Source organism: Rhinatrema bivittatum, chromosome 8 (genome assembly GCF_901001135.1).
Source record: "Rhinatrema bivittatum chromosome 8, aRhiBiv1.1, whole genome shotgun sequence".
Classification (NCBI taxonomy): Eukaryota; Metazoa; Chordata; class Amphibia; order Gymnophiona; family Rhinatrematidae; genus Rhinatrema; species Rhinatrema bivittatum.
In genome coordinates this window covers 82,853,453-82,879,081 of record NC_042622.1, presented here as the reverse complement: position 1 = coordinate 82,879,081, position 25,629 = coordinate 82,853,453, and the positions used below count along the sequence as shown (strand labels likewise).

The following is a 25,629-nucleotide window of genomic DNA, read 5'->3' as shown; positions in this document are numbered from 1 at the left end:
TCATAACCAATAAAAGCAAGTTTGCTTACCTTAAACTGTGTTTCCGTAGATAGCAGGATGAATTAGCCATGCTGTATGGGGAAGCGCTGCGATCCCGGGTAGGCGGAGTTTCTCTTAGTTAATCACAGAGTTTTGAACTCTGTGCGTCTGCGCGGTCTTCTTCCCGCGCAGTTCTCTCACCTCTTCAGTTTCTTTGTAGCCCAGCGAGAGGTAAGTTCAGAAGGTGTGTCTGACTCTTCAAGACTGTCTAGGGAGGTGGGTGGGTCAGCATGGCTAATTCATCCTATCTACGGAAACACTGTTTACGGTAAGCAAACTTGCTTTTTCCCGTCGATAGCAGGGCTGAATTAGCCATGCTGTATGGGAGTCCCCAGCCATCTGGTTGTGTCCTTGTATATTTATTGTTATTAGGCTAGGACATCAACCTTTGAAGTGGTAGACAGTCTCATGTTCTTTTTAGTGATGAAAAGACTGCTGTGCCTAGTGCTGCATCAGAGGTCGTCTGCTGTTGGAGGCAATGCGTTGTGAAAGTATGAACTGATGACCATGTTGCCGCTTTGCAGATATCAATCAATGGAATCTTACGTAAGTGTGCAACTGATGCTGCGGTGGCGCGAATTTGGTGCACCTGAGGCTTAGAGGGTAGTTTGATGGAGCGTTTGTTGTAGCAAAAAAGTATGCCTTGTGATAACCAACTGGCTATAGTCCTTTTTGAGACTGGTTAACCAGGATCATTCGGGTTGAAGGAAAGGAACAGTTGAGGTCTCGAAGTTGATTGAGTCCTGTTTTTATAGTAGGCCAGCGCTCTTTTACAGTCCAACGTGTGTAAAAGTTTTTCACGTTCGTTATTATGTGGTTTTGGCATAAAAATAGGTAGAGTTATGGTTTGGTTAAGATGAAAAAATGTTACCATCTTAGGTAGAAAAAAAGAGTGAGGACGAAGGGTCACCTTGTCATGGTAGAATTCAAGATAAAGCGAGTAGTGAACTAAGGCTTGTAATTCACTGACCCTCCTTGCAGAGGTTATGGCAACGAGAAAAACTGTTTTCCATGACATATATTTGATGTGGCTAGAGTCTAATGGTTCAAAAGGCAGAAGCATTAGTTGTTCCAGCACTACATTTAAGTCCCATGGAATTGGAGGCTTAGTCACTGGTGGTCGAAGCCGGATCATTCCCTTCATAAATCTAGATATCAATTTATTTATTTATTTATAGGGTTTTATATACCGTTATTCGGTAGAGCCATCATAACGGTTTACAAATCTGCAATTATCATCCAACATATGCAATTATCTTACAATCAAATGGAGTTAACATAGTAGTTGGGAACAGTAGGGTTTTGTGAACAATCAACATATTTTCTTAGTCGTTGAATAACAGAATATTGCGGAGAACATTTTCAAAGAACTTAACGGATCAAGGGAGTGAGCAGGGAGGGGTAGAAAAGGAGGGTACATCAGGAGAGCATGAAGGAGGAGGATTATGCTTGCGAGTTCTGTTGAGTGCTGGGATGATCAGGTGTCAGATAGTTAGAATAGAGTTTGCGGAATAAAAATGTTTTTAGGTCTTTTTTAAATGTTTTTTTGATGTGCTGGGTCCTCAGTTCTATAGGTAGGGTGTTCCAAGTTTTGGGGGAAGCAATGGAAAATGCTCTCTCTCGCGTAGTTGAAAGATGAGGGTCTCTTAAGGTGGGGATGTTTAGGAATCCTGTGTTGTTGGAGCGTAGGTTTCTTTGTGGGTTTTGGGGGGTAATGTTTAAGCCTTTTAGTCCATGAAGATCTTCATTTAAGATTTTATGAATGATGGTCATAGATTTGTAGGTAATTCGTGCAGAAATAGGAAGCCAGTTAAGAGAGGTTAAAATGGGTGTAATGTGTTCGTTTCTTTTTTTTCCGGTAAGGATTCTGGCAGCTGAGTTCTGCAGTATTTGGAGTGGTTTGAGGTGGTTAGACATTGGAAGGTTATTAAAAGGATCATGAAAAGCTGCTATAGCACTAATATGAACTCGTACCGAAGTGGTGGCTAATCCTGCTTCGTAGAGTGTGTGCAGATATTGTAACAACTGAGTGGCCGTGGATGAGAAAGGGTTTATGTTCTTTGGAGTACACCAGTCCAAGTAACATTGCCACTTTCCTTTGTAGTTACGTCTGGTTGAAGGTTTCCGTGATGCAATGAGAATATCTTCTAGTTGAGAAGATAAACCTAAGGGAGTTAGTATTTGCCTTTCAATCTCCACGCTATGAGATGAAGTGATTGATTCATGGGGTGAAGTAATGAGCCCCCTTCCTGTGTCAGAAGATGTGGAAGGTTTTGAAGTGATATCGGTGGATGAATGGAGAGTTTCAAGAGATACGTGTACCAGGGCTGTCTCGGCCATGCCGGGGCTATTAGAATCATGTCTGATACATGCTAGATGCATTTCTGAATTGTTCGAGAAATGAGTGGAATGGGTGGATAGTCATACATCAAGCCTGGTGTCCATGGAATGAGAAAGGCATCTGGAGCCATCCTTTGATTGCTGGGGTAAATTGAGCAAAAGGTTTGGACTTGTCTGTTTGCTTCCGTGGCAAAGAGGTCTACTATGGGAAACCCCCACTGTTTGAAGATCTTTTGTGCCACCTCTGGATTCAAGGACCATTCGTGTGGATGAAAACTCCGACTGAGACGGTCTGCTGTCACATTGTCCAGACCTGGAAGATACGTTGCTTGAACTGATACTTGGGCCTTGACTGCCCAATGTAGAATTCGTGTTGCTTCCTGGCAGAGAGTCCAGGAACCGGACCTCCTTCCTTGTTTATGTAAAACATGACTACCTGGTTGTCTGCACATACCATGAGGCTTGATCCCCTTATCTGATCCGAGAACGTTTGAAGTGCCATCCATATGGCTCTCAGCTCCAGGAGATTTATCTGGTATATAGATTCCTGAGGGGTCCACAGACCTTGAGTTTTCAGTTCGCCCAGATGTGCTCCCCAACCCTTGTTGGAAGCATCTGTGGTCAGAATGATTTGGTGAGGTGGTAAACGGAATGGAGCTCCCAAGGAAAGATTCTTGGAAGGGAGCCACCATCGAATGTCCTCTTTCATTGCGTTTGTAATTTGAATCTTGGTGCTGAGTGGTTGTATGTATTGAGACCACTGAGTTTTTAATCCCCATTGTAATAGGCGCATGTGGAGTCTGGTGTGGGGAACCACTTAGATTGCTGCTGCCATATGACCGAGAAGTTGAAGCACCTGGCGTGCTGATGCTCGGTTTCTGTGAAGTAGGTTGTGTCCCAATGATTGTATGTTCTGCATCCTGTCCTGGGGAAGGTATGCTCTCCGTTTGACTGTGTGTATGAGAGCACCTATGAATTGAAGTATTTGAGTTGGTTGTAGGTGAGACTTCTCGAAATTGATTAGAAATCCCAACTTCTGAAGGCATTCGATTGTGCGTATCGTGTGTTCTTTCAGTGTAGATTGGTCCAATGCTACTATTAGCCAGTTGTCCAGATAAGGAAATATTTGGATCGAAAGTTTTCTGAGGTGAGCCACCACCACTGCTAGACATTTGGTGAATACTCTTGGGGCTGAAGATAGGCCAAAAGGGAGAACTTTGTATTGGTAATGTGTATTCTGAACTTGGAAACATAGGTAACGCCAAGAAGACGGGTGAATTGGTATATGGGAATATGCATCCTTCAGGTCCAAGGAAACTAGCCAATCATTGGGCTGAATCAGCGGTAGAATATTTTTGAGAGAAGTCATTTACGCAGTACTTATTTGAAACACTCCAAAAACTGCGTCCACTGTGTATATCGGAATACAACACACCACAACAGTCTTTCTTGGAGATGGAAGAAGGACTCAGGCATTTATTATGCTCTATTTATGAATCTTTCGAATCTTCAGCAAGAGCGTCTGCTTCAGCTATTGCGACCAGGCGTATGGCTTGGCAGAGCCAGCACTATTCGGACAGATGTCCATGAGAAGTTGGCCGACACTCCATGTATGGGCGACAATCTCTTTGGAGTTAAATTTGGAGATATAGTTTCACATTTGAAAGAACAAAGTGCAGCGGTGCAATCTCTCACCACTCCTGCAGATCCTCAGAAGTCGCAACATCGATTCTATCCTTACCGTCGTCGGTATTATTCGAGAACTTACAACAGACCTTATATGCAGTACAGGCCTCAACAGTATGTACCTCCGAGAAATGCGGCTCAGCAGGGCGCTAGGGGTTGTGGCAGGCAGCAAAGAACAAAATAATTACCAACACCTCAGCAGAAGCCTGCTTCCTCTTTTTGAAATTGATGCAGCCACCACCAATACCTGCTTTCATAGGAGGATGCCTTCAATTTTTTCTCCAAAATTGGGAATCCATCACTTCAGATCAGTGGGTACTCAACATTATCAGAAATGGTTATTCTCTGAATTTTCAATCCACTCCATCTCTTCCTCATATTCCTCCAAAGTGGATGATATAATCCCACTCCACATCCCTCACAGCGGAATTGAACAACCTGCAGACTCAACAATCTATACAAATTATCCCCCTTCATCAGCAACACCAAGGATTTTATTCCCAATATTTCCTCATTCCAAAGAAGTCGGGCAGCCTACGACCCATTCTAGATATCCGACTTCTCAACAAACACATACAGAGAGAGAAATTCAGTGTAAAATTGGTGATGTATCCTATTCGTGAGCATAGAGGAGTGATAGATCTTTTTTCCAAAATCATCTAGGCATTTATTTTCTCTGCCCGGTGGGGTATTTGAATGCAACTTATTTCGTTTTGCCTTGGACAAGGCTGATTCTACCACTATTGATTGGTGTGGTAGTTGGGCAGATTCGTAAATCATTGAATTATGCATTTTATATTTGATATCAATTTTTCTAGAAGTAGCCGGTGATGAGAAAGGAGTCTTCCAAATTTTGAAGAGTAGGTTTTCTAATACCGAATGAGGTGGGAGAGCGGTGGGCTCGGGATGAGATTCGAAGATCTTTAAGATACCGAGCATTTCAGCTCTTGGGTCAGGTATTCTTCCCGTTTCCACTTGAAGAAGACTGCCTACTTTCTCAACAAATTTCGAATAAGTCAGGTCCTCCGGAGGAGAATATGGTTCAGGTAAACCTTCCTGAGGGTCAGATGGCATACCTGTTGAGGAAGTTTCAGAATAAACTGATTCTGGAGAACCTGGGCTGATGGGTTGAGTTGGGGTATCATCTTTTGCTGGTTTTAGAGGTTCTAACCCTGTAGGCGGTTCAGGAGAATCTTCTGGAGAACGCTGTGATGGTAATTCCTTTGTTTTTTCCAATTCTTGGAAAAAAAGAGGAGAGAATATCTGAGATTTTCGTCATAGTTGATGCAGCCAAAGTAACTTGTGGAGGAATGTGAATCTTTTGCTTTGAGATTCTTGTTGGAATTGCCGCAAGCAAAATAACTTTTGGTACCTATCCCTTAGGTTGACTTTGAGGAGGTATAACCGGTGAAGGTCGAATACGTTTTGTTAATGGTATTTGTAATGAAGGAGAACGTCTCTTCTCTCCGGAAAGTGATGAGAGTCTCACCAACGAGCTACCACTAAGAGAAGATCCTGATGTTGAGAGGCCTTGAATATCAATTTCAGAAGTTGAGGACATTTTTGAAGAACTTCTTGATTTTGAAGACTTCTGTTGATGCTTGTCTGATACACTTGGTGATTGTAAATGCATTGTTTTGGCACCACGTGTTGTTGGAGCATCCCTAATCAATATATGCTCCGTAGGTGCATCGTGGAATGGGCTTTGCGCCTATCTGCTCCGTGCACCGTAGCTCCGTGTGTCGAAGCTGTTCCTTGCGTCGAAGGTGCTCTGTGCTTCGCAGATGCTCCGTGCCTCGAATGACACGTCGAGGATGTTTCATGACCGCGATGCGTCGTAGACGCGCCGTATCCGTGCTTCGTTCTTGAAGCGTCGTGATGCGATTTCGACGCAGACGGCGCAGTTTTCAAAAAAGTACTCTCCGGTACTTTGTGCCGTGGCTCACCCGCCGGATCCTAGGCTTTTGGACGAGGGTCTGAGGGTGTGTGAGACCCTGGCCTTAATCGTTTTTCGGGTTGTTCAAGTCCTGCTGGTCCCAGCAAGGACGCCCTCTTTGGGTGTATCTTACCCGATTTCGCCGGTCCGGCAAGGAATGGATGGAGGATGGTGGAGCCGAAGATCCGATGCAGAGCCTTTCCATCTTCACGGCCCAGTGCCACTGGGCCCTCGGCGACATCCTGCCACAGTCCCGGCACGATTTTTGATCGTGATCGGGGCCTAGGTAAATGTAGCAATAATTACGTCCATCCGTGATGGACATAATTTTGCCACATTGACAATATTTAAATCCAGATGGCTTCGGAGCCATCTGAGATGTGAATTCTTGATAAAAAAAATGTGAAAAAATAGTCGAAAAATATCCAGTCAGAGAAAAAATGTACTAAGAGAAAAAACCCCGCATGCGAACGGCTCGCGGAAAAAAAAAACTGAAGAGGTGAGAGAACCGCGCGGGAAGACGACCGCGCAGACGCACAGAATTCAAAACTCTGTGATTAACTAAGAAAAACTCCGCCTACCCGGGATCGCGGCGCTTCCCCATACAGCATGGCTAATTCAGCCCTGCTATCGACGGGAAAGAGGGGAAGACCAGGGATAGTGGCACGAAGAAATTTGTACCGCGAGAGGAACAGTCTTAAAGATAAGAGTGACACGCCCATTAGGCATAAAAGACTGTGACGAGAAGCTGGACACCCAAGAGCCAGCAAACTACAGCCAGATGAACAGTCTGCACTAAAGAACCAACTCCAGCCTTTTGGAAACCATGGGATGGGCCTCTGTTAGCTGGGCTGTGTGATGGCTATAAAATGTATGCAGACAACGTCCAGTTTTTCGTTCAAGTGCGTCCCTTGTGAACAGACACAGTCAGCCTCATAAACCTGTATGTATCTACCATTATGCGATGGTTATTTTTTTATAAGCAGTCTTTAAATCTATCTAAAACTCAGTGTTTGTTAATCCATGACTATGTCAAAAACGTCTCATGACTGATCAAATATTTTTCTCTGAACTCTTGTATTTGCAATCTGGGTGTTTTGAATCCACCTTATCTTTTCGCCCATTTGTTAAAAACAGAACTAGGGCAGGCTTTTACAAACTTTGCGAACTTTGTGGCGTTAAAACACTTGCTAGAGAAATCAGACTTTCAAACTGTGGTACAGGCCTCCATTCTACCGTTAATAGACTACTGTAATTCCTCACTCCTTGGTCTCCCTGTAGTAGCACTTCGACCCCTTCAACTACTGTTAAATGTCACAGTGTGACTTATCGCCAGTACCAACAAGCGTGAGCATATCTCCCCAGTACTCCTTGATCTACACTGGCTTCCGATAGCAGAATGTATTAAATACAAGATTGCAACAATCACATTTAACCTTATTTCACTAATACAAGCTTGTGCATGAAGCCTCCCAGCACACTGTATTCATGATTTCCCATCCCTGAGCAGTGACTGCTTCCTAGAGATCCTGCTTGCAGTGACAGCTTTCATTTGTCAGATTGCCTGATTACCTGCCTGCCTGACCGGAAGACGGATTGACCGGACAATCAATTCAGATTCAGAGATCTCTCAGGGAAGTAATTGCCAACAATTTGTATATAGCTCAACTTAGCCTCTTAAACACTTATTTGTATCCACTGTAATCTATTATTACTAAAGAAATATTATCTTTTTATAGCTAAGAAAAAAATATAACCACTTTTTTCTTATAATTACCCTCTCTGAATATTATTGCTATTTATATAGGAATATAACAGACAGAAAATGGGGGGAGGGTAGATGAATGCCTGATCAGTTCTTATAAGCTGGTCATTAGGGGTTGCAAGGGCATGCACAGGAACCACCCACATAGGTATACAGAATTGGGCAAAATCTGAGGAATCTTCAAACCTACGTCCAAAACACCAACAGTAGAGCATGAGAGGGGATCCAGTGACCCTGATCCACGGCAGGCCCAGTGAACCCCAGACATTCACCTTCGGATGTACTCCATGATAAAGGCGATCCAGCCTTGAGTGGAATAGCCATCCCCACATGTGCCCACCTTAGCTGGCATATTTTGGTGGATGGCAGAATGCAGTTTTGCCAAGTCTTCCTTCCCAGGGATAGGTAGGGACAGATCCTGAAATGTTTCCACCATGGTGGATACCTGATAGAAAAAATGGAAGAAAGTAATGGAGTTAGCATCCCACCTGCAGCAGGCAGAGGTCTCTCCCTTCCCTATGACAAGCCGTTCTATCCCCTCGCTCACAAACCAAGGGAACTCATCCCCATCCTTGTCACAACCCCCTGCAATTGCAGCTAGAAGCAATGTCAATTCCTCCTATTCCTAGTCTTCTCCATGAGCTTCAAGCATCAGCCACCACCTCTCACTTGCCCCCTCAATACACACATGTCCTCCCTCTCCTCTGTCAGTAGTCTCTCACTAATTAGGAGCTTAGAATCTAGCATTAAGCCTTGGCAGCAGCATGTTGCACCGCTGGGGGCTACAATAGCCCTAGTGAGAAAGGAGTTAGACTGCAATTAGTGAGGGGGGACGGGAAAAAGGAAGCAGAGAATATAATGAAGACCTTCAGGCCCACATCCCCTCATTTCCTAATCATTAATGTAACAAGGAGTCTTTTACCTTGGTTATAATGCATGGAGATTTATATAGATTTGTTATATGACATTTTAATGTATTTTAATCTTTTATATTTATTTATTTTTATATACCGACATTCTTGTATAAAATACAAATCATACCGGTTTACATTAAAACGGTTTACATTATATTATGTATGTTTTGAAAATTTTGTAATCCGCCATGAAAAATAGTCGTATTTGTGTGATATATAAATACTTTAAAATAATCCATTAATAGCTTGGCGAGGACATATCCAACATTATGAAAAACTATTAACAGAAGTGATAAATATTTTAGCAATATAATTTCCCTTTGTTTAGACTCCTTATCTCTGTGACTCTTGGTTCATCTTATTATGAAAGTGCAGGTTTCACTTTCCATGGCTCCTCTGTTTCAAATCTTGTTTCATCTTTTCCTTAACAGTGGTACCCTCCTCACATGTCAACTTAAGTCAAGCAAAGGGCGTGTCATTATGCATTCCTACATCTAGGGAAGCTTGTAAAGCATGTGAGAGAGAACTATGGTGTTCTCTATAGTGGCTTCTTCGCTATGGAACAGATTTCCTGGGGAGATCAGGCTTCATCAAAACTTCCTCTCCTTTAGGAAAAAGAAAAAAACTTGGCCTTTTTCCTGTGGACTGACTTTGAGGGTTAAGAGTAGGGCAATTCTTTAGTGATAATGGCTGGGTTTTTTTTTGTTTGTTTGCTTTTTAAAGTACATATGTTATGGTTCAGTTGGGTTCCTCTATGGGGCTTGGTGGGTGACATTAGCTGGTTGTTAATTATACCTAGTAGTAGGCTGCTGTATTTTATATCTGTGGACAAGCAAGACAAATCAGCCACACAAGTGGATGATGTCATTAAACAACACTGTAATGGAAGATAGCTGAGACTAGTTTGAAGGCCACAGGCCAAAGTGAACTCATAACTACTACTTTGCACTGTGAAATGCTAAAAAATGCTTACAATCAAGAAAGAATCTGAGAACTGTAGTGCCAGCAGTTCCCAGATGGGAAAATAAATAATTGAGCGATACCAAAAGAATAAGTGGGAATATTTACAGAACATTCACAGCTCTGCTTGGAACCGATAAGAATACAAAGAGAGGAAACATCTCTCCCAAACATTTGCCAGTTTTTAGTATATAAAGTGAGAATAGCTAAAGGGGAAAGAGATCACTTCCTGGATGTGACAGCACAAACTGATATATTTTTATTTTATTTAAATATTTTTATATACTGACAGTCGTTGGGAACATCACATCGGTGTACATATAATATAATGCAGCAAACATGCTATACAGAGAACTAGGAGCTGGAGTATAAAACTAAAGGCTATCAAAGCAAATGTATAATCAAGTATAGAGATCATATTTTTACAGGTATGAGAATGACCTGAGTATTATTTACATTCAAGGTATGAACTAAAAGTCGTGACAGGAGAATTACAGGCAAAGGCTTTGGAGAATATGTAATTACAGATGTAAGGACAAGATAATTTAGAGCAAATATGCAGTGGAGAGAACATATTTGCTATCAAATTACATTCTAAGTATATCACTGAAGGTAGTGATAGGATAATTACAGACAAAGGCTTTGGAGAATAATATTTACTCTTTAGTAATTGTTATTTGCAATTAAATCTTCTGTATAGGAAAATTAGTTCTTACCTGTTAATTTTCGTTCCTGTAGTACCACGGATCAATCCAGACCATGGGTTGAGCCTCCTGTCCAGCAGATGGAGACAGACCAAAACTGAAAGGGTATCCTATATCAGGACCAAGCCTACCCTGCAGCCCTTCAGTATAACCATTGCCAAAGCAGAAAACAATAAATGTAAATAGGATCAAGCAAGTAACCAAAAAGCTCAATTGAGCAACTCAATAACATTATAAAGAACATGGTAGAACTAAGCGCTCTTGCATATACTTGGTTCTCAACAACCAAGGTTTCCGGTGTAATCGTCCGGTGTTCAGTAGAACATAAGAACATAAGAAAATGCCATACTGGGTCAGACCAAGGGTTCATCAAGCCCAGCATCCTGTTTCCAACAGTGGCCAATCCAGGCCACTGTTGGAAACCTGGCAAGTACCCAAAAACTAAGTCTATTCCATGTTACCATTGCTAATGGCAGTGGCTATTCTCTAAGTGAACTTAATAGCAGGTAATGGACTTCTCTCCTCCAAGAACTTATCCAATCCTTTTTTAAACACAGCTATATTAACTGCACTAACCACATCCTCTGGCAACAAATTCCAGAGTTTAATTATGCGTTGAGTAAAAAAGAACTTTCTCCGATTAGTTTTAAATGTGCCCCATGCTAACTTCATGGAGTGCCCCCTACCATGTACCCCTAGTCTTTCTATTATCCGAAAGAGTAAAAAACCGATTCACATCTACCCGTTCTACACCTCTCATAATTTTAAACATATCCCCCCCTCAGCCATCTCTTCTCCAAGCTGAAAAGTCCTAACCTCTTTAGTCTTTCCTCATAGGGGAGCTGTTCCATTCCCCTTATTTTGGTAGCCCTTCTCTGTACCTTCTCCATCGTAATTATATCTTTTTTGAGATGCGGTGACCAGAATTGTACACAGTATTCAAGGTGCAGTCTCACCATGGAGCGATACAGAGGCATTATGACATTTTCCATTTTATTCACCATTCCCTTTCTAATAATTCCCAACATTCTGTTGAAAATAATTCCCAACATTCCAGAAATTGAAGTATTAACCTCTGAGAATCTGCAATAACAAGCTTCGAGTGAACAGTAAGAAAAGAGAAACAGTGAAGGGCGTCTGGACTGATTCGTGGTACTACAGGAACGAAAATTAACAGGTAAGAACTAATTTTCCTTTCCCTGTACGTACCCGGATCAGTCCAGACCGTGGGATGTACCAAAGCTTCCCTAAACCGGGTGGGACCGAGACAGTCCCGCTCGAAGCACTTGCCACCCAAAGGAACCAAAAACCAGTGCTTGCACATCCAGGCGGTAGTGTCGAGCAAAAGTATGCAGGGACGTCCATGTAGCGGCCCTGCAAATCTCTTGCGGAGAAACTGATTGGCTCTCCACCCAGGAAGTAGCTTGAGAATGCAACGAATGGGCCTTTAGGCCCTCAGGAACCGCCCGACCTTGGCAAAGGTAGGCCTAGGAAATCGCCTCCTTCAACCACCGCGCAATAGTAGTCTTAGAAGCCGGTTTGCCCCGATTAGAACCACTCTAGAGGAGAAAAAGATGATCCGAGACCCGAAAGTCATTGGTGACCTGGAGATACTGGAGTAGAACTCGTTTGACATCAAGTCTGCGAAGATCGCCCCCAGCAGTACCCGCAATCTCCTCTGGAGAGAACGCTGGAAGCTCCACCGACTGGTTGACATGGAAAGTGGAAACAACCTTCGGCAAGAAAGAAGGCACCGTCTTGAGAGAAACTCCTGAATCGGAAAAATGCAAAAAAGGTTCCCAACAGGACAATGCTTGAATCTCGGAAACCCGCCGAGCGGAAGAGATAGAGAAGAGAAAGACTGTCTTGAGCGTGAGGTCCTTTACTGTAGCCCGAAGGAGAGGCTCGAATGGGGCCACACACAGAACCCGGAGGACAAGATTAAGACTCCACGATGGCCAAGTAGAGCGAGCGGGCGGTCGTAGGTGCTTGACTCCCTTTAAGAACCGAACCACGTCCGGGTGGCCCGCTAAGGGATGACCCTCGACCCGTCCAAGAAGAGAGCCGAGAGCGGAAACTTGTACATGCAGGGAACTGAAAGAGAGGCCCTTGGAGAGACCCTTCTGTGGAAAAGAAAGAACCAACGAGACCGGAGCGGAGCGTGCCGAGACGTCCGACTCCGCACAAACAGTCTCAAAGACTTTCCAAACGCGTACGTAAGCTAGAGAAGTCGACTGCTTCCGAGCTAGTAGCAAAGTAGAGATAACCTCCTCCTTATAGCTCTTACGCCTCAGGCGTCTCCGTTCAAAAGCCAGGCCGCTAGACAAAAGCGATCGGCCTGGTCGAAAAATACGGGCCCCTGCCGAAGCAGGCGAGGAAGATTGCCTAGCCGGAGAGGTCCGTCCATCGCCAGGTTGACAAGATCCGCAAACCACGGTCTGCGAGGTCATTCTGGTGCTACCGGAACCACTGGCCCTCGGTGGAGTTCTATTCTTCGGAGAACTTTTCCCACCAGAGGCTACGGAGGGAACACGTACAGAAGGATATCCGCGGGCCAAGAAAGAGCCAGAGCATCCACTCCCTCCGAGCCGTGCTCCCTCCAGCGGCTGGAGAACCGGTTGGCCTTGGCACTGCGCAAGGTCGCCATTAGGTCCAGGTAAGGGGGACCCCACCTGTCGACGATCAGATCCATGGCTTCTTCTGAGAGTTCCCACTCTCCTGGATCAAGAGACTGACAACTGAGGAAATCGGCCTATACATTCTCCTTTCCCGCTATGTGGGAGGCTGCCAGACATTCCAGATGCCGCTCTGCCCAGTCGAAGAGACGGTTGGCTTCTAGAGCCACCAGGCGACTGCGAGTGCCTCCCTGACAATTGATATAAGTCACGGTGGTGGAGTTGTCGGAGAGAACCCTCACCGCTTTGCCGCGTATCAGGGGCAGAACCTCCTGTAGAGCCAGACGCACCGCCCGGGCCTCCAACTGATTGATGTGCCAACGAGACTGAACCAGAGACCAGATCCCCTGAATGGACTGGGACTGGCAGACTGCGCCCCAGCCCAAGAGACTGGCGCCGTGGTTACTATCGTCCACTGTGGAGACTGAAGAGGCATTCCCCGGAGAAGATGAGGAAGCGAAAGCCACCACTGCAAGGCGGCGACGGTAGAGGCCGAAAGCGGGAGAACTACGTGAAACTGTTCCGACACTGGCTGCCAACAGGATAGCAAAGCTCTCTGTAACGGTCGCATATGAGCAAATGCCCAGGGGATGAGGTCGATGGTGGAGGCCCTCGAGCCGAAGACCTGTAGGTAGTCCCAGGCCATCGGAAGAGGCAGCGAGAGCAGATTCCGAACCTGGTCGATCAACTTGAGAACCCGTGCGCAATGTAGGCACACCTTGCTGATCCGAATATCAAAGTGGGCCCCCAAGAACTCTAACACCTGGGAAGGCCGAAGATTGCTTTTTTGGAAAATTCACTAACCAGCCAAGAGATGCAAGGAGAGCGAGAACCCGATCCACCGCCTGTCTGCAGAGACTCTCCGACTTGGTCCTCACGAGCCAGTCAATCAGATAGGGGTGGACTAGGACTCCTTCGTGGCGGAGGGCCGCCGCCGCCACCACCACCATGACCTTGGTGAAGGTGTGTGGTGCGGTAGCGAGGCCGAAAGGCAGTGCCCGAAACTGAAAATCCCGGTTGAGGATGTGGAAGCGTAGATACTTCTGGTAATCGCGGTGAATCAGAATGTGGAAGTAGGCCTCTGTCAAATCGAGAGATTGATCAAATATTTTTCTCTGAACTCTTGTATTTGCAATCTGGGTGTTTTGAATCCACCTTATCTTTTCACCCATTTGTTAAAAACAGAACTAGGGCAGGCTTTCCAAACTTTGCATGCTTTGTGGCGTTAAAACACTTGCTAGAGAAATCAGACTTTCAAACTGTGGTACAGGCCTCCATTCTACCGTTAATAGACTACTGTAATTCCTCACTCCTTGGTCTCCCTGCAGTAACACTTCAACCCCTTCAACTACTGCTAAATGCCACAAGCGTGGGCATATCTCCCCAGTTCTCGTTGATCTACACTGGCTTCCGATAGCAGAATGTATTAAATACAAGATTGCAACAATCGCATTTAACCTTATTTCCTCTGATGCCTCACACCCTGGAGTAATGCTCTTTTATGGCTTTATTGTCCGTCCCGTCAGCTCTGTTCCACACAACGAGGCCTGCTAGATGTACCCTCACCTCTGCATGCCAGACTGAGTGTCGCCAGAGACTGCACCTTCTCTGTGGCTGCCCTAAATGGAACTCTTTCCCAGAAGCCCTACGCAGAGCAGTCAGTGCCAAGACTTTTAAGACTCTGCTAAAAACTTGGCTGTTTACACAAGCATTTTATTATTAAGTCCACAAAAGGTTTTTGTATTTTTCGTGATCTTGTGTCTTTGTCGATTCTGACTTTGTTGTATACTTATTGCTGTGTTTGTTTTTTTTTTATGTACATGATATGGGTGATATGGGTGATTAATAAACTCAATAAAAGATAAAAAAAAAAAAAAAGGATCTGTGATATTTCAGGAATGAAAATTAGCAGGCAAGAACCTTTCCTATTCATACCCCAGATCAGTCCAAAAAAGTGGGATGTACCCAAGCTCCAATACACAGGGTGGGAATCCAAAAGACCCACTCACAGAACACACTCACCAAAACTCGCCTCCTTGGTGCCTGCACCTCTAAGCAATAATGCTTGGTGAAAGTGTGAAGGGATGACCAAATAGCCACTCTACAAATCTCCTGTGGTGACACCAAATGACACTTCGCCCAGCAAATTGCCTGCGCCCTAATCAAATGTGTTTGCAATCCTCTGAGACAGTCCGACCCTTACAGAGATAGGTCAAAAAAATAGTTTCCTTCAGCGAATGAGCAATAGTGGTTTTAGAAACCTTAGTTTCTTTCTTTGTACCTCTGAACAAGACAAAGATGATCTGACCGTCTGATGCCATTAGTGACCTTAAGATATTGCAACAGAGTCTGACAAACATCCAGGAAATGCAAATCCCTCGCCTGCTGTCCCTCACCAGCCATTGGGAAAGCCAGAAGCTCTACCATCTGGTTGAGGTGGAAAGACAAAACAACCTTCAGCAAAAATGAGGGTACTGTCCGCAAAGACACACCATAGTCTAAAATGCGCAGAAATAGTTCTCTACAGGACAAAGCCTGAAGCTCAGAAATCCTTCCGCCAAACAAATCACTACCAGAAATGCCACTTTTAAAGTTAGGTCCTTCAAAGAACCTTCTGCAGCAGCTCAAATGGAGGACCACACAAACCTTGCAACACCAAGTTCCAAGTTCCAAGAAGGACACATCCTCCGCACCAGAGGTCACATTTACTTGGCTCCCTTGAGAAATCATATGATATATGGACAAGACAATGGCCTTTCTTACAACTTTCATTGAAAGCATCCCAAGGCTGCCACCTGTACTCAAAATGAATTACAGGCAAGACCCTTAGTCAAGCCCTACTGTAAAAGGCCAGGATGTGTGGAACATCCACCCGTAATGCATACAGGCCTTCCTCTACATACCAAAACTCAAACACTCTACACATTCTAACAAAGGCTAGTGACATGACAAGTCTCCGTGCCTGGAGTAAAGTAGTGATAACCAACTTCCGAGTACCCTTTTGATCTTAAACATCTCCTTTCAAAAGCCAAGCCATGAGACAAAAGCAATCCACCTGATCCGAGAAGATAGGTCCTTGCCTGAACAGGCCTTGAAGATGAGCCAACCTGATGGGCCCGTCCATGCGGAGATGAATCAGATCCACAAACCACGGCTGCTAAGGCCACTCAGGCGCCACCACCACTACCCTGCCTAGATGTCACGCTATATGCTGTAAGACTCGTTCTACAAGAGGCCACAGAGGAAACACATACAGCAGGATCAGTGTTCACCACGGAAGAACCAGATTGTCGATGCCTTCGGCTCCTGACTCTCTTCTGCAACTAACTCCTTGCTTTGGTATGTTGCACGACACCATCAAATCCAGTTGGGGGATCATCCCATCTGGCCCAGATGTAGTCCCAGGCTTCCAACGACAACTCCCATTCCCCTGGGTCCAACTGCTGCCTATTGAGATAATCCACTTGTACATTGTCCACTCCTATAACAAGAGATGCCTCAATCCCTTGTACGTACTGCTCTGCCCAGACAAATAATTCTTGGGCCTCCAGAACCACTCCTCGACTCTTCGTCCTGCCTTGACGATTGACATACGCCACCGTTGTTGCATTGTCTGAGAATACTCTCAACATTCAACCCCAAATCTGAGAAAGGAACACCCTCAATGCTTTGCAAACCGCCCTTGTTTCCAAATGATTGATAGACCAGGTCCCCTCTACTGGCGACCACCGCCCTTGGGCCGTCCACCCTTGACAGACCACCCCCAACCTCTGAGGCTCACGTCCATCACCACCACCCAGTCTGGGACCTTTAGATCCACCTCCTTCTCCAAACTGGATCATGACAGCCACAATGAGAGACTGGATCTGGAGGCCCCCTGCAGCGGTAAGGCTTCATGCAACTCCTACAACAACAGATCCCAATGGGACAGAAGTGCCCTCTGAAGCAGACGCTTGTGAGCAAAGGCCCATGGAACTAAATCTAGCGTAGTTGCCATAGACCTAAAACCTGCAGGTAGTCCCAGGCCCTGGGCACTGACATACATAAAAGTTGAGACACCTGCAACTGAAACTTCAGAATACTCTCTGATGTAAGAAACACCTTGCCCAATCGAGTGTCGAATCTCACCCCTAAATACTCCAAAGACTGGCTCGGAACTAGATGATTCTTTGCTAGGTTCACACCCCAACCCAGGAACTGTAACATCTCCAGCACCCTTTGAACTGACCAGCCACATTCTATTTCCGACTTTGCCCAGATAAGCTAGTCATCCAGATAAGGGTGAACCAGAACCCCTGCCTTTTGAAGCACAGCTGCCACAACTAATTACCTTTATGAAAGTCCGCGGAGCTGTCACTAACCCAAAGGCAGGTTGCGAAACTGGAAATGCTGCTCCAGCATTTCCAGCATTAACTGCATTCTAGCATTAACAGCATTTCCAGCATTAACTGAGGCCTATCTGTAGATAGGCCTCAGTTAAATCCAAGGAGGCCAGAAATTCTCCCTGATGAACCGCCGCTATCACTGTTCACAACATCTCCATATGAAAACACAGAATCTGCAGAGCCACATTTGACTCTCTGCAGGTCGAGAATGGGCCGAAAGTTCTCAAGAAGGAAGGAACCTATGAAGTAAATAGAGTTCTTCCCTCAACCCTACTCCTTTGCAGAAACCAGAATGATTGCGCCTAACCTCCGAAGTCGAAGCAACATATCCAGGACCGCCTCTCACTTGCTGTGGGACGTGCAATAAGACTTCATGAAGGCTTCCTGTCAGGGTGAGAAAATTCTAACGCGTAGTCGTCTCTTATCACCTCTAGAACCCACTGGTCTGAGGTGATCCTTGTCCACTCCCCATAAAAAATCGTGTCAGGCGTTCCCCAACCTCTTCCTCAAGAGTGTGGATTGATGTGGCTTCATTGTGAGGACTTACGAGCTCCAGGATCCTGACCGGCACCATCCCTGGAAGGTCCTCAGGAACCCCAAAAGGACTGCTGCCTTCCAGATCCTTGCTTCTGCAATGTCAACGAAAATGCCTCACATCCCAGAAACGGAAGCAACCAGGAAAGGTCTTCTTGCTGTTCTTATCTTCTGGCAGCTTGTTTCCCTTTGACTCCCCCAACTGCTTCATTAACTGCTCCAGGTCCTCCCCATATAGTGGCTTTCCTTTAAAGGGGAGATTGCAAAGCTGAGACTTGCCCCCCCCCAACTGACCAATTCTGTAATCACAGCGGATGGCATGCTGACACTGCTGATACCATGCTCTTGGCCGAAATCCGAATCAAATCATATAACACATCAGCAACATACGGAACCCCAGCTTCTAACTGGGCTGCCTGTTCAGACTTGTCAGAGAAACCCACAGCTTTCTCCTGGGCTTTCTGTACCCAGCGCAAACAGGCCCTTTGCATCAGGCTACTGCAGATCGCCACTTGAAGGCTTAAGGCCGAGACCTCAAACATCCTCCAACTGGATTTCTGGTTTCTGATCCTGAGCATCCTTTAGCACAGCAGACCCTGTGACCAGGATGTTTGTCTTCTTGGTGACTGCCGACACCAAAGCATCTACCTTGGGCAAAACCAAAAGCTGCAAAATATCCTTGGTTAAAGAATATAACTTCGCCATCACCCTGGCTACCTTCAAACCTGCTTCCAGGGCATCCCACTCCCAGTTCACCAGTTTCTTAACCTTCTTGGGGAGCAGAAAAGCCTTCGGAGAACCTAGGTGGCCATCCAGCACCGGATCTACTCCATTATCAGAATCCTCCTGAAGCACCTTAATACCCAGTTCCTTCAAGACGTGGGAAATAAGGGGTCTCAACACCTCTTTGCGGGACAGCTGGATGATCCACGGGTCATTCCCCTCAGGGTCACACAAATCTCCAGTTCCATCCCGCTTCTTCACTGACCAGTCATTAGTTAGATCATCTCCAGGATCATCCGCAGGATCAAAATTTGCCATCAGAATCATCCAAATCAACATTCCCAGTAGGATAGCTAAGACCCAACCGGCGGAGTAGGACACCCGAACCCCTGGCCGGGGACCCTCGAGACCTCTTTGTGTTCTGCTGCAATTTCTGACTCAGAGGCCGCTTACACTCTGCACCTTTTCTGGCCAAATAAGCCTTGTGCAGGAGTAAAGCAAAATCCTTGGATAATTCCTCTCCAGAATTTCTTCCCCCTGGTCCTCAACCCCAGCTTTCACTGCTGGAGACAAAGAGGGAGGGGAATCTCGAGGCTCACAAGGAGGTGCCTGCTTCCTGCCATGTGCAGCCCTCCTGCCTGTCGCGGAAAAATCTCTCCCGGAGGCCTCCCTGACAGGACCCTAAGATCGGGTAGCTCACCTGATGGCTGCCGACCCTAAGGAGGGTCCCTCCCCTCCCCGCAGCACAATTGGCACAAAATGTGGCTGAATTAAGCCTTGAGCGGCAGACGCCAGAGGCCCAACAAATTCTGGCGCACTCCGAAGTCAGCACCATTAGAGAGCACACTCAGTGCAGTCTGTTTGTCCTGCTGTGCCAACCTTCCAATGGCCACGGCACGAGTCACTTCAGTGACTGCCTCAAAAACAATGCAGCACCGCTCACCAACTCTTCTATACCCTAAGAAGCAGCCTGCAACGCCTTAGGCCAACAGGACTTATACTGCAAACTCCCTTTTTTTTTTTAGATACAGTCAGTTACGAAAATAAACAGAAGAAAGATTTACTTCCCTGCTGCTGACTGAAGACTCAGGGAAGAAGACCTCAGGGGTAGGAGGGAACTAGGACCCCTGGTTTTCCTACCCCTAGATGCTGTGGGCTAAAACTGAACAGGGATTGCCTAACCCCCACTCGACTGGCTTGACCTAAGGGAAGGCCCACGAAGGAACCTAACGACTCTGGGAGCGTCTCCTGTAATCTTCTTTTCCTAATGGAGAAATTACTTACCTGATAATTTTGTTTTCCTTAGTGTAGACAGATGGACTCATAAGAACATAAGAAATTGCCATGCTGGATCAGACCAAGGGTCCATCAAGCCCAGTATCCTGTTTCCAACAGAGGCCAAAACCAGGCCACAAGAACCTGGCAATTACCCAAACACTAAGAAGATCCCATGCTACTGATGCAATTAATAGCAGTGGCTATTCCCCAAGTAAAATTGATTAATAGCCATTAATGGACTTCTCCTCCAAGAACTTATCCAAACCTTTTTGGACTCAGGACCAATGGGTATTGTGCTCTTCTGCTAGCAGATGGGAGACGGAGTCAGATTTCAAGCTGAAGTCATCCTGGGTACATATACCCCTGCACTGACCTCACTTCTTCAATATCTTCTTTGAAAAGCCAATGTGGATATATCTTTGCTTAACTAACTTGCTTAAACTTGATTAAAAAAACTTGACTGGTTCAACTGATTTCCAAACTGGAGACTGCCAGTGCACTTAACCGATTAACGCCGACACTGGACAACTGTGGGTGTCTTCAACTAGGGGTAGGCCGTGGCTTACCCGTATTTGCTTAGTCTCGAGGTTTGCCATCCGAGGTGCTCCCTTTTTCTGGGGCAGCTGTGGGTGGAATGCTGAGTCCATCTATCTACACTAAGGAAAATGAAATTATCAGGTAAGTAATTTCTCCATTTCCTAGCATGTAGCCAGATGGACTCAGGACCAATGGGATGTACAAAAACTACTCCCGGATGGGGGCAGGAGGCTGCCCGTGGCCCACTTAGTACTGCCCTTGCGAAGGCTGTGTCCTCCCAGGCCTGAACATCCAGGCGGTAGAACCTGGAAAAGGTGTGTATGGAGGACCACGTCGCCGCCCAACAGATCTCGGCTGGCAACAGTAGCCTGGTTTCCGCCCAGGAGATTGCCTGGGCTCTCGTAGAGTGAGCCTTAACCTGCAGGGGTAAGGGTTTGCCTGTTTCTATATAGGCCGCCTTGATTACTTCTTTGATTCAGCGGGCTATGGTCGCCCGCGAGACCGCTTCCCCTTGTTTCTTCCCACTGTGAAGCACAAACAGGTGGTCCGTTTTGCGCACAGGTTCCAATCTTTCCAAGTATCTGACTAGGAGTCTGCCGACGTTTAGATGGCGAAGAAGGCGTGAGTCTTCAGAGTCCTTATGTTCATCTGGAGATGGTAGTGAGATGGTTTGGTTCATGTGAAACTGGGAAACCACTTTCGGTAGGAAGGAGGGGACCGTGCGCAGTTGTATGGTTCCAGGCGTGAACCTAAGGAACGGTTCCCGACAGGATAGTGCCTGTAGTTCGGAGATGCGACAAGCTGAACATATTGTCATCAAGAATGCAGTCTTCAATGTTAAAAGGCGTAGTGACAGACCACGTGTTGGTCTGAAGGAAGCCCCAGCTAGGAAGTCTAATACTATTTTGAGATTCCAAGGGGCACTAGCCATTCTAGGGATGGTCGGAGCTGTTTAACCCCTTTCAGGAAGCGGGACACATCTGGATGGGTTGATAGTCTGATGCCATCCACTTCGGCTCTGAAACAGGTCAGCGCAGCAACTTGGACCTTGAGGGAGTTGAGTGACGACTCTTTCTTCATCCCATCCTGTAGGAACTCCAAAATCATGGGGATTTTGGCTGTCCGCGGGAGAATCCCGCAGTCCTCACACCAGGCTTCGAACACTCTCCAGATTCGTATGTAAGACAGAGATGTGGAGAACTTGCGCGCTCAGAGCAGGGTGTCAATCACGGCCTTTGAGTAACCACGCTTCTTCATGTGAGTCCTCTCAAAGGCCAGACCGTAAGAGAATAGAGAGTTCTTCGTGGAGGATCGGGCCCTGCCGGAGACGGTCCCTGTGTGGAGGTAGGCACAGAGGGTTCCCTGCAAGGAGTCTTCGCATGTCTGCGTACCATAGTCGTCTTGGCCAGTCCGGGGCCACAAGCAGAACTAGCCCCCTGTGATGCTCTATCTTGCGGATGACTCTATCCAATAGTGGCCATGGAGGGAAGGCGTACAGAAGGTCTTCCTCTGGCCAGGTCTGGACGAGGACGCTGATTCCTAGGGATTGTGGCTCTCGTCTGCGGCTGAAGAACCTGGGGACTTGGGCACTGAGACAGGTGGCCAGTAAATCCATGGCTGGGAGGCCCCAGCGATTTACTATCAGTTGGAAGGCTGTGGTCGACAGCGTCCATTCCCCTGGGTCTAGGCTCTCTCTGCTGAGATAGTCTGCTGAGACGTTGTCTTTTCCCGCGATGTGGGAGGCAGAGATCCCTTCTAGGTTTATCTCCGCCCATTCCATGAGGGGGTCTATTTCCAGAGACACCTGCTGGTTCTTGGTTCCTCCCTGGCAGTTGATGTAAGCAACTGTTGTCGCGTTGTCTGACATAACTTAGGCCTGTTCATAGATTTTGGGTTAAATTTGAAGACCCATATCACAAAAAAAGTTAATGAAGGCTTTTGCAAGCTAAGGATGCTAAAACGTTTGAAACCACTATTCTCGTGACAATTTTAGAAACGTGCTCCAGGTCATGTTGTTCACAGGAATCGATTATTGTAATTCCACCTTGTTAGGCCTCCCCAAAACAACTATTCAGCCATTCCAGGTATTACAGAATGCCACAGCCTGGGTTTTAACGAACACTAGAAGAAGAGAGCACATTATCCCAGTCCTGCAAAGCCTTCACTGGTTACCGGTAGAATTTAGAATAAAACAAAGTGTTATGTATTATATACAAAATTCTATATGGTGAAAAAACAGACTGGTTAAATTCGACCATCAGACTTCACATACCTCAACGTGAGTTAACATCTGCCAACAAAGGCTTGCTTACAATTCCTATGGTTAGGATCCTCACATCTTAGCGAGGTCAGAGACCGTGCGATATCAATTACAGGACCAAAACTATGGAATGCTTTGCCACAAAATTTGAGACTTCAATGCAATCTGAGCACATTTAAAAAGGACCTAAAAAGACCTGGTGTTTTCAGCAAGCTTATGGGATTAATTCACAAGATGCAGGTTAAATATCAGACAGAGTTAATGATAATGACTTTGCTTTAATTGTTTTATTTACTGTCTCTTTTTTAAGTAATGAATTTAGATATTTTTAGCTGGATTTTATTTGTATTGAATGGTTTAATGTAATTTTTATTCTAATCTATCTTATTTTTTTATTGTTTTATATTATTAATATGTAAACCGTAGAGATAGAGACTTAGTTTTCTGTATAACGGTATAGAAAAGTTGCATAAATAAATAAATACCCTGATTGACTCATCACGGAGTCTGTGGCTGAATCGCAGGCATGCTAGTCTGACTGCTCGTGCTTCCAGGCGATTTATGTTCCATTCCGCCTCTTTCTTGATCCATTGTCCCTGGGCCGACAGTTCCTGACAGTTTGCTCCCCACCCTTGCAGGCTCGCATCCGTGGTGAGCAATATCCAGTTCGGTGGGGATAGGCTTACTCCTATGCTTAGGTGGTCTTCCTGTAGCCACCATTGGAACTGGGTCTGAACCTCTGCTGGTAGTTGGAGGTGAATTGAGTAGTCCTGGGACAGTGGGTTCCATCGTGACAGTAGGGAGCCCTGGAGCGGTCGCATATGGGCCCTTGCCCATGGAACGACCTCCAGGGTTGATGCCATGAGGCCGAGGACTTGAAGGTAGTCCCATACCTTGGGGCGTGCATTGGTCATCAATCGTCGCAATTGTGCCATCAGTTTCCTTCACCTTGTAGGGGGGAGGAAGACTCTGTTCTGTTTGGTGTCGAACCGAGCCCCCAGGTACTCTAGCGACTGAGAGGGTTGTATACTGCTCTTGCTCGTGTTCATGACCCACCCAAGCTCTTGCAGTAGGCTCTTGACTCTGCTGGTCACCTGCCGGCTCTCCTCTGGAGATTTCTCCCTGATCAGCCAGTCGTCCAGGTAAGTATGTACCAGGATTCCTTCCTTTCTCAGCACTGCCGTCACGACCAACATAATTTTGGTGAATGTCCTGGGGGCGCCCCGAACTGGTAATGGTGACCTAGTATCGCAAAGCGCAGGAAGCACTGGTGATCCTGATGGACTGGGATGTGAAGATAGGCTTCAGAGAGGTCCAGGGAGGTTAGGAACTCTCCCGGTTGTACTGCCATTATAACTGAGCGCAGAGTTTCCTTGCGGAAGTGTAGCACCCGCAGATAACGGGTGACGTTCTTGAGATCCAGGATGGGCCGGAATGACCCTTCCTTCTTGGGAACGATAAAATAGATGGAATAGCGCCCAGTATTTTGCTGGGGCGTGGGCACCGGAGTTATTGCCTTCAGACTGAGTAGTCTTGTTAGTGTGGTTTCTACTGCCAGTCTCTTTGAGTGGGAGTGTCAGGGTGATCTCATACATTTGTCTCGAGGAATGCTGTGGAATTCCAGAGAGTACTCTTCTCGAATGATGTTTAGGACCCATTTGTCCGACGTTATCTCGACCCATCTTTGGTAGAAGAGGGCTAGCCGACCCCCTATGTTTTCTTCCTGTGGATGGGTCGGCCTCTTCTTCTTGTGGGGCACGGCTGGAGCCTGCCCCTGATCCTGCTCCCCTCTTGGTCTGTCTGCTCCGAAAGGACTGGGACCTTCCAAAGAGGCGAGGTGCCTGGAACTGCACGTTCCTGTAGGGTCTAAAGCGCTGCGATCCTCTGCCCTTGGCACTTCTGGGGGAGGGACGCCGAGATCTTTTATTCCTATCTTCAGGTAGTCTAGGCACTGGAGAGTCGCCCCATTTGTTGGCTAACTTCTCTGATTCACTTCCAAATAAGAGAGATCCTTTAAAAGGCATTCTCATGAGATTCGCTTTAGATGTCGCGTTCGCAGACCAATTTCGCAGCCATAGTTGTCTTCTGGCTGCCACTACCGAGGCATTGCCCCTGGCTGAGGTATGCACTAGATCTGAGCTTGCATCAGTGAGGAAGGACGCTGCAAGTTCCATCGACTCTCTGGGGGTGTCAGTCCCTCTCGAGAGGAGCAAACAGGAACATGCCACCAGTTCGCAGCCTGAAGCAATCTGCAGCGTCATTGCTGTTGCGTCAAAGGCCTGTTTAAGGATGGATTCCAATCGTCTGTCCTGCCTGTCCTTCAGTGCCGCTCTTCCCTCAACAGGAATCGTTGTTCACTTTGAGACGGCACAGACCATAGCGTCCACTTTCAGGAAACGCAGGCGTTCCTTGGCTGCAGGTTCCAGAGGGTATAGGGCTCCAAAGCCTGCACTCCTTTGAAGCTGGCCTCCGGGGCATTCCATTCTAGTTCAATCAGTTCCTGGATGGCTTCCATCATTGGAAAGTAGCATGAGGCCTTACGAAGGGACACCAAAGATGGGGTTCTTCTTTGGTTCCGCCATAGGGTCCGTGCCCGGAATACCCAGCGTCTTTAGGGTCTGGGAAACAAGGGCAGGTAATTCATCCTTGTGGAAAAAGTGAAGCATGGTTCAGTTTGGTTCCATCCCTGGAGGGATTTCTCCTTCCTCCAGGGAGTCACTCATTATCTGAGGTGTCTGGATCTCCCTTAGGGAAGTTCTTGGTTAGGCGAGGCATGTCTCAAGACATCCGAGCCGGACCAGGAGGATCTAGAGCTCCCGGTAGGAGTTGAGCCTGGTGCACAGCTGGGGCTGCTTGCGCCTGAACGAAAGTTTGCAGCTCTTTGAAAAATTCC

At 46.4% G+C, this 25,629-nt stretch overlaps 1 protein-coding gene across 11 annotated transcripts in view; it reads right to left on the bottom strand.

The window, feature by feature from the left end:
• The window catches only part of USP20 (ubiquitin specific peptidase 20), a 211,290-nt gene that overhangs the window by 145,732 nt on the left and 39,929 nt on the right, over positions 1 to 25,629 (bottom strand). For all 11 annotated transcript variants that reach the window (XM_029614272.1, XM_029614271.1, XM_029614270.1 and 8 more), the window contains one exon: positions 8,039 to 8,211. In XM_029614272.1, coding sequence (XP_029470132.1) covers positions 8,039 to 8,211 — 173 coding nt within the window. The remainder of the gene's footprint in view (positions 1 to 8,038; positions 8,212 to 25,629) is intronic.